At 43.4% G+C, this 8,826-nt stretch overlaps 1 protein-coding gene across 1 annotated transcript in view; it reads left to right on the forward strand.

The window, feature by feature from the left end:
- The window catches only part of dlgap4b (discs, large (Drosophila) homolog-associated protein 4b), a 219,861-nt gene that overhangs the window by 46,688 nt on the left and 164,347 nt on the right, over window positions 1-8,826 (forward strand). The window contains exon 2 of the mRNA XM_078236684.1: window positions 7,845-8,055. Coding sequence (XP_078092810.1) covers window positions 7,845-8,055 — 211 coding nt within the window. The remainder of the gene's footprint in view (window positions 1-7,844; window positions 8,056-8,826) is intronic.

Raw genomic sequence — 8,826 nt, forward strand, 5'->3', positions numbered from 1 at the left:
ACTGCTGAGTGTTTTGGCTGCCTATCTAATGGCTCTTACAATTTTCTCCTAGTCTTATTTTTATTTTTAAAAATTATATCTATATTGACATTGTAGATATTGATTTAAAAAGATTAAATATGTCCACTTCTACCATTTTAGTTTAATTCTAATTCATCCATAGCAATCTAAAATAAATTCGCTCTTAAATTAACTTTTGTATCTCTCCCCTCTCACCTTAAACCTATGTCCTCTAGTTTTAGACTCCCCTACCTTTGGGAAAAGATATTGACTATCTAGCTGATCTGTGCCCCTCATTATTTTATAGCGCTCAATAAGATCACCCCTCAACCTTCTACGCTCCAGAGAAAAAAGTCCCAGTCTATCCAACCTCTCCTTATAACTCAAATCATCAAGTCCCGGTAACATGCTAGTAAATCTTTTCTGCACTTTTTCTAGTTTAATAATGTATTTTCTATAATAGGGTGACCAGAACTGTACACAGTATTCCAAGTGTAGCCTTCCCAATGTCTTGTACAACTTCAACAAGACATCCCAACTCCTATATTCAATGTTCCGACCAATGAAACCAAGCATGCTGAATGCCTTCTTCACCACTCTGTGCACCTGTGACTCCACTTTCAATGAGCTATGTACCCCTAGATCTCTTTGCTCTGTAACTCTCCCCAACGCCCTACCATCAACTGAGTAAGTCCTGCCCTGGTTCAATCTACCAAAATGCATCACCTCGCATTTATCTAAATTAAACTCCATCTGCCATTCGTCAACCCACTGGCTCAATTGATCAAGATCCCGTTGCAATCAGAGATAATTTTCTTCTCTGTCCATTATGCCACCAATCTTGGTGTCATCTGCAAACTTACTAACCATGCCTCCTATATTCTCATCCAAATCATTAATATAAATGACAAATAACAATGGACCCAGCACTGATTCCCGAGGCACACCGCTGGCCACAGGCCTCCAGTTTGAAAAACAACCGTCTACAACCACCTTATGTTATGAAGCCAATTTTGTATCTATTTAGCTACCTCACCCTGGATCCCATGAGATTTAATCTTATGCAACAACCTACCATGTGGTACCTTGTCAAAGGCCTTGCTAAAGTCCATGTAGACAACATCAACTGCACTGCCCTCATCCACCTTCTTGGTTACCCCTTCAAAAAACTCAATCAAATTTGTGATACATGATTTTCCACTCACAAAGCCATGCTGGCTGTCCCTATTCAGTCCTTGCGTCTCTAAATGCCTGTCGATACTGTCTCTCAAAATACCTTCCAACAACTTACCCACCACAGATGTGAGGCTCACTGGCCTCTAGTTTCCAGGCTTTTCCCTGCAGCCCTTTTTAAATAAAGGCACAACATTTGCCAACATCCAATCTTCAGGCACCTCACCCGTGACTATCAATGATTCAAATATCTCTGCTAAGGGACCCGCTGGCCATAAATGCTAGCGACCCCCATGTCCCATGAATGAATTTTAAAAATGACTGATCCCAAGCTTCATGTACACATTTAACTCATCTATGTAGTCTATTTTGTTATTTACAATTTGATTGGGCAACAGCTCTCCCTTTGTAGAGATGTGAACATGCTGATTCGAGAAGTACTGAGTGGGCTGTTTAATGGTGAACAATGGTAATCATTAAGCAAGAGTGTGATTCCAAAGCTGCTTCTTTCCCCTCAACCTCCCTGAGCATTTATTATGAGGCTACACAGCAGCATTTAACCACTACCTAGTGTGATGCTGCAAATTTAAGATGCAAGAACCACTGAGCAGATGTACATGGCCGAAGGGTTATATTTATGATCTTATTAAAGCATTTCATCAGTGCATGGTAGTTGCACAAGTGAATAGGTCTTTATAAATCTGTACTAAACAAAGCAATGTCACAATGGCAATAACTGCAACATTACAAAATAGTAGCCTTGATAATGTAAGAATCCATGTCCTGCATGGAATGGGACTTGCCCAGGGATCTGGGCTCGAATTTCTGTAAAGAATGGGGGAAGATGCCAAATTGCACACTGTCATTCACGGAGGCAGCTGCACATATAGAATAGCAGCTGCCACCAGTCATGTCAGATTTTCATCAGTTAGGAATGGGAGAAATGAAACGTACAGATTAGACCTGGTAGGGCCAGGTCGAAACTTTGCCATGTCCCTTGGAGAGATGGGGTACCCTTTTGGTGAAGTAAGGTACTGTTTTGGATATGGCCCCCCGGCCATCCTTCTGGGGAAAGTCACGGGAGGGGTGAGGTAACCTTTGGGAATGTTAAAAGTAGATGTAAATGTGCGTAAAAAGTGCATGAACTCATTGGAAAAGAACTGTCCAAAGGAAATGTCAAGCTGTCAAGACATTTAAAACACCTAGCCTTTAAATATTTTCTTTAAAAACTGTATGCAGTTCTTTTTTAAGTGTTAGTTATTTCACTGTGTCTGTTGATATCAGCCTGAGGGTTCTTAGTGGATTAATGTTGCATGACTGATTTCACAATCTTCCATTATCACAGTGGGGTGTCTTTCAGTTCACAGTTTGATTGACAGTGGTTACAGACACTTTGAAGTAGGACTCTGATGCGGAATGCTTGTGTTTATAAATGATTAAAGGAAGTTAAATGTAGTTATTGGAATTTGATCACTTTTTTAAAAATAGTATATTCTTCAATTTACTTATCTCATCTCAGCATGGGTCCTGAGGTCTGCCCATGGTGGATATCAGATGAGTTGTCATGGTGAGTGTAAAGGCAAAGGTGACAGTTGGGGGCATGGATTGGCATGAGTTGGCACTAAGCATAGGGTCTATGATAGGCTATGGGGGTTGGGAAAAGGGCCATATATTGTTGAGGAGGATATGAGAGGCCATGGGGAAGACTGTTGGGGCATAGGTTGGCATGGAGTGTGGTTGCCAATGGGGATGGGTGAGAGACATGAGATGGCATAGGTTGGCATGGATAGGGCATGGGAGTGTGTGAGGGAGGTGGGAGGCCTATTTTATGTTTTACTGCTTTTAAAAAAAAAACAAAGACAGTATCAATGCACTGAGGCAGGTCTGTCGCACAGCCCGACTCCACATCCGGCAGCCTATGCACCTGTTCCAGGATTGCCCACCATGACTCCCATTTTCACCCACTGCACTCTCCATGCTCCACTCCTCCCAGACCAAAAATACAACCTTTTGGGACAGTTTCTTCCAGGTCAGAATTGTGGATCCAGGAAATTCAGGCCCTGATTTGAGAATTCGTCTTGAGGGTCATTAATTTGGGGTGCTTCCAAAGTTCTAGCCATTAAAGGGGACATTCTGTGCCACAAATGGAATATCACTTTGCACAATTAAACTCCATAGCACCACAGGTGTTGGTGTTATGGAAGCCCAGAGGTACTGTAAATGGTGGCCTACACCTCCCCTGGCTTGGCAGCAGCACCCTCATGCCTGGTGACTCACCACATGCAGATCCTGACTCTACACTACCCTCTGAAGTACAAAGTTTCAGTATTTGAGCTGTTGGCTTTGAGTGTCAGATATAGTGATGGTATTTCTTCCTCAGATGTCTGCTCTTGTCCACACGCCTCATGGCACGGCACCATGGTCTAGCTGACTAATCGGCAGGTCCTGAATACCTGAAAGCATAAAAGCAGAAGGAAAGGTTTAGGGGTATTTGGAAAGGGAATAGGCAAGAATATACCATCATTCTGGATCTTGTCGATGATGGGCCCAGTGGTTACTGACGGAATGATTCATAGCATTGTCCCCTCCAAGGGGCCCACGAGATGCCTGTCCCTTGTCAGTGCTCTGCTGCCTCTCAATATTACTGTGCATGAGGGAGTGAAGAGTGCCAGTAAGTGTTAGGTCTTTGAACAGCTGAAAGAATGTGGAACGTGGCAATGAGGCTTGCAGCATTGGTAAGTGTGTGAGGTTGAGTTGGAGCAGATGGTTACAGATGAGTCCATGGTTGGGGGGGTGGGGGGGTTGGTGCATTGAACAGCAAGCAAGGTTGGTGTGATGGCTGGGAGCGAGCATTCGAAGATGGATCCACTGACCTGAGTACCTGTGAGAGGTCATTGAACTTTTTTACAGCACTGCAGCCAGCTCCTCAAGGCCAGACTCCTTAAGTTGACCTTGGTGACTACTTGTTCCCATTCTCTTTGTGATGTAGCTCTTGAGGGCCTCTTAGTCCTTTCAGAAACATGGTTGGGGGCGCTGATATTACCAAAATAATTCTAAGTGCTGAACAAGTGTGAACACGGGAGAGTTTCAGGCCCGTTTCTTCGGCGAGAGAAAAATTCAAATCTTATGACACTTAGTAAAGAAAATGAGGCAAAGTGTGACTCTCGCCATGAGGGGGAGAGGACGGAGTCTATTCATACCAGGAAGCCAGCTGCCAACTGCTAGAGGGTGCTATCGTGCATGCGCCATCATCTCCCACTGCATTATGTACAAGACTACATATTGCCTTGGGACATTGTCACTCCCCCAAATATTGCCTGCCCAACCGATCATCCCACCCCACCCCCCCAGATCATGGCCCCCCTCGATCGCCACCCCCCCCGCTCCCCCCCCCACAACCCCCCGATCGACTGGTGTGACAAGTTAGTAAGATCACCCCTATGGTGTCTCTCATCCTTTACAAATCCTGGACCAACTAAGGCCCCCAGCACCATAGGAGGAGCCTATGGGCTAGAACCTAGAACCTAGGGACCCTCATTTCTGGTCCACCCTTCTCAAACATCTTTGGAGACAGTTTTACCACCTGAAGACAGAGCGTACCCGTACGCCTTTTATAAGAAATACGGGTTGCCTTTAAGAAGGGCAAGCTAGCTTTAACACATGCTAGCAATCCACACACCTGGCGCCACTGCTGAGCATGAAGCCAGTCAGCAGCGTATTTAGCACTGGGGGCTGCGTGCTGCAGTCATGGAGATGAGGAGACAACAAAACGTTTCCATGCCAACATCACCTTGAGCAGACGCGAGGTGATCATGCATCACTCTCCCCCATGCTAGAAGACTGGCGTTATTTAATCTTTCGCACATAATCTCAAAATATTCAGGAGGATAAAATGATATAACATTGATATGCATTAGAAAAGCAAAAAATATCTAATTTATTTTTGCAGGATGTGACAAATGACTTTAGCTATTAATATTCAAAATCAACAGCATGGAATCGAGGCATGCGTGACCTCAGATTTGCTCAATTTTTTCAATGACTCTTTGGCACTAGAATGAGTTTTGTGCGTGTCGTGGTCTGCAAATGAGGATAAATCCAATTTACACAGGTCTTTGGGCTCTAAGATTTACAGGGCTGATTCTGGGGATGGCGGGACTGATGTATGAGGAGAGATTTACTAGGTTAAAATTGTTTTCGCTGGAGTTCAGACGAATGAGGGGGGACCTCATAGAGACTTATAACATTCTAACAGGACTAGACAGGGTAGATGTTGGAAGGATGTTCCCAATGGTGGGGGAGTCCAGAACCGGGGTCACAGTCTGAGGGTACACGGTAGACCATTTAAGAAGGAGATGAGGAGACATTTCTCCACCCAAAGAGTGGTGAGCCTGTGGAATTCATTACCACAGGAAGTAATTGATGCCAAAACATTGAATGTATTCAAGAGGCGGCTGGATATAAAACTTGGGCGAACGGGATCGAAGGGAGAAAGCAGGATTAGGCTTTTAATTGGACGATCAGCAGGCTCGAAGGGCTGAATGGCCTCCTGCTGCTCCTATCTTCTATGTTTCTACGTTTCTATGCAATGGCTGTGCCACCATTTTTGTTGTGGAAATGCTGGCGTTGGACTGGGGTAAACACAGGAAGGAGTCTAACAACACCAGGTTAAAGTCCAACAGGTTTGTTTACCATATTTACCATATACCATATAAGGAGCAACGCTCCGAAAGCTAGTGGCGTTTGCTACCAAATAAACCCGTTGGACTTTAACCTGGTATTGTTAGACTCCTTCCTGTGTCCACCATTTTTAGTCAGGTCCAAAATATCTAATTGTGTGTGTGTGTCGGGGGCTCATTTTCATATCTTAATATGACAGGGCAACATATTGTGCAAGAAGTGTCCAAATGCTCTGAGTAGCACCCTGAATGCACCAAGATTAATTCACAACGAGGTGGCGCCAACGTCGGCTGATATTGATGGAAGCGCTTTAGTATGCAGTCTGCCATTTGGAGAAAGGTGTCTGCTGCAGTTATGAACGAGATTCTGAAGCAGAGGTTTTGATTTAAACCTGTACAGAGATAAAGGGAAAACATTTACCTGGCTGTGCAGTAATGGCAGGGGTGTAGGAAAAAGTAAATAGCTCTTTCAAAGAGCTGGCACAGAAATAATGGGCCAAAGGGCCTCTTTGGGTGCTGTTTGATTGTATGAATCACATTTATAGGAAATGTAGTTTTCTAGTATACATAGTTTGCGAATTCATTAGTTAATAATGATTTCCTTCATAAGTTATATGCAAAATTTGTTAAGAGAAATTATAGCCTGAAAATTGCCCTTAATTGGTGAAGTCATCAGCAATTAATAATGTTTTTAAACTACAAGCTGAACATTGTAGATATCTATAGATAAGCTTAAGGCTTTTTTGTGCACAGTATGGCAGTAGCATCCTGGGATATTGCTGGTCCCTTAAAGCCCTGAATACTGATGAAGTGAAGGGAAACGATTTTGATGGCTAATTTACACATCTGAAGATTAAAACTTGTCTTTCATCCCAGAAATAAACAGCTTACATAACCTCAAGGACTTCAGTGTCACTGACTATATTGATATAGTGGCACAGGTGGTTCGCACTGCTGCCTCACAGTGCCGGGGACCTGGGTTCAATTCCGGGTGACTGTGTGGAGTTTGCACGCTCTCCCTGTGTCCGTGTGGGTTTCCTCCAGGTGCTCCGGTTACCTCCCACACTCTAAAGATGTGCAGGTCAGGTGGATTGGCCTTGCTAAATTGCCGAGACATGAGGGTTAGATGGATTGACCATGGGAAATGTATGTGGTTATGAGAATCGGGCAGGGGTGGAGGGCCAGGGTAAGATACTCTTGTCAGACACTCGGTGCAGACTCGATGGGCCAAATGGTCTCTTCTGCACTGTAGGGATTCTGTGATTCTATGATTCATATAATGCAATAAAGTAGACTTAATTAACAATATAATAATAAAAATAAATAATATAAATTAATAATAAAGATTGGTGAATATGATCGGAACCTCAAAATTATATTAAAGCAACATGATTCTCACTTTACATTGCTTACATTGGGGAGACAGGGATGTAGTGTGATGTCACTGGACTAATGATCCAGAAGCCCAAGTTAATGACAGCTATCATCGATCGTTGTCGAAACCCATCTGGTTTACCAACGTCCTTTTGGGAAGGAAATCTGCCATCCTTACCCGGTCTGGCCTACATGAGGCTACTGCAGATCCACAGCAATGTGGTTGACCCTTAAACCGCCCTCTGAAATGGTCTGACGAGCCACTCATTTCAAAGATGGGTAACAAATGCTGGCCTTGCCAGAGGCACCCATATACCAGGATAGAATAAAACAATTATTTTGTTCTGGCTCACTATTATCATGATAGCCTTCTGAGAGGAACGGTGGTTGTGATGTATGATAGCTATCGTGATAAGTGGTTCCCGGGTGCATGATGTCACAGGGCCAACAACGCGTTTTGATTCTGTGATAAAAGCAAGTTCAAACCACCGGTATATTTTGTGATGGTGCGTAAGTAATCACCTTAGCACAACACCCTGCTGATATACTTTCACTACCATTGAAATAAATGAAGTGGAAAAGCTTTCAGACTAATAAAGGTTACTCCATCTCGAGCAGGTCCCTCTCCATGACGACTGGAATAGCACGCTTTCCCGTGGAAAAGTGGGAGAAATTCCCTGTCGGCGAATGCGTAGCGGCAGCTACATAAAGGCAATGGGAGATGACGACAGCGAGGACTCTGAAATGAGCCCTAAGCCATCCCCAAAGACTGCAGCAAGACGTCAAAGCTATCTCAAGGCCACACAACAATCACTCAGTGAGCAGATCAGTCAGCGGAAGTAAGTTTTCCTGCTCATTTCTTCTATACGTCCTGCTGTTTTGTTGCAGAAAAGGCATTGCTATTACTTGATGCGAGACGATGTTTGATTACCATGACACTCATATTTCTTTTGGAAATCATTGTGAAGTAGCTTTTGTAATCCAGGATTTGGGGACCACTGTGCTCGATTCAAGAAATCAAATGCTAATAACAACAAAGTAATCTTGTTTTCAGAAAACATGTTTAGTTGAAGAAAGCTATTCTTTATTCAAATATCCTTTCATAGCGGAACTCATGGTTTGGCAGTCCAAATGAATCAAAAAGCTGTCCTTTCCATCAAGAAATTTCAGTTGGAAACCAGCTCAGAAATAGAGAATTAAAGGGACATCTTTCTTAAATGTCACATCCTGCTGACCATTCAAAATGTTGACATGTTTCAGAGGACGATAGATTGTGCTATTTCTACTGTGACAACCATAACATTGATTTAAAAAAACACAGTGCAGCCAGGATCCATGACCCAGGAAAACACTTTGAAATGTGTGACATGATGTGATAATGTAAGTTGCTGCCGTAGTGTAGTGACTTCAATATTTTGGCACCAAATGACAATAAAGAGGAATGATAATCTGGTTACACACAAGCACACACATTCTCACACTCACACACATTCTCTCTTTCACATAAACACACACATTCTCTCACTAACACACATTCTCACACAAACACACATTCTCTCTCTCACACTAACACACACATTCTCACACACACACACGTTCT

This window comes from Mustelus asterias, chromosome 20 (genome assembly GCF_964213995.1).
Source record: "Mustelus asterias chromosome 20, sMusAst1.hap1.1, whole genome shotgun sequence".
NCBI classification, from domain to species: Eukaryota; Metazoa; Chordata; class Chondrichthyes; order Carcharhiniformes; family Triakidae; genus Mustelus; species Mustelus asterias.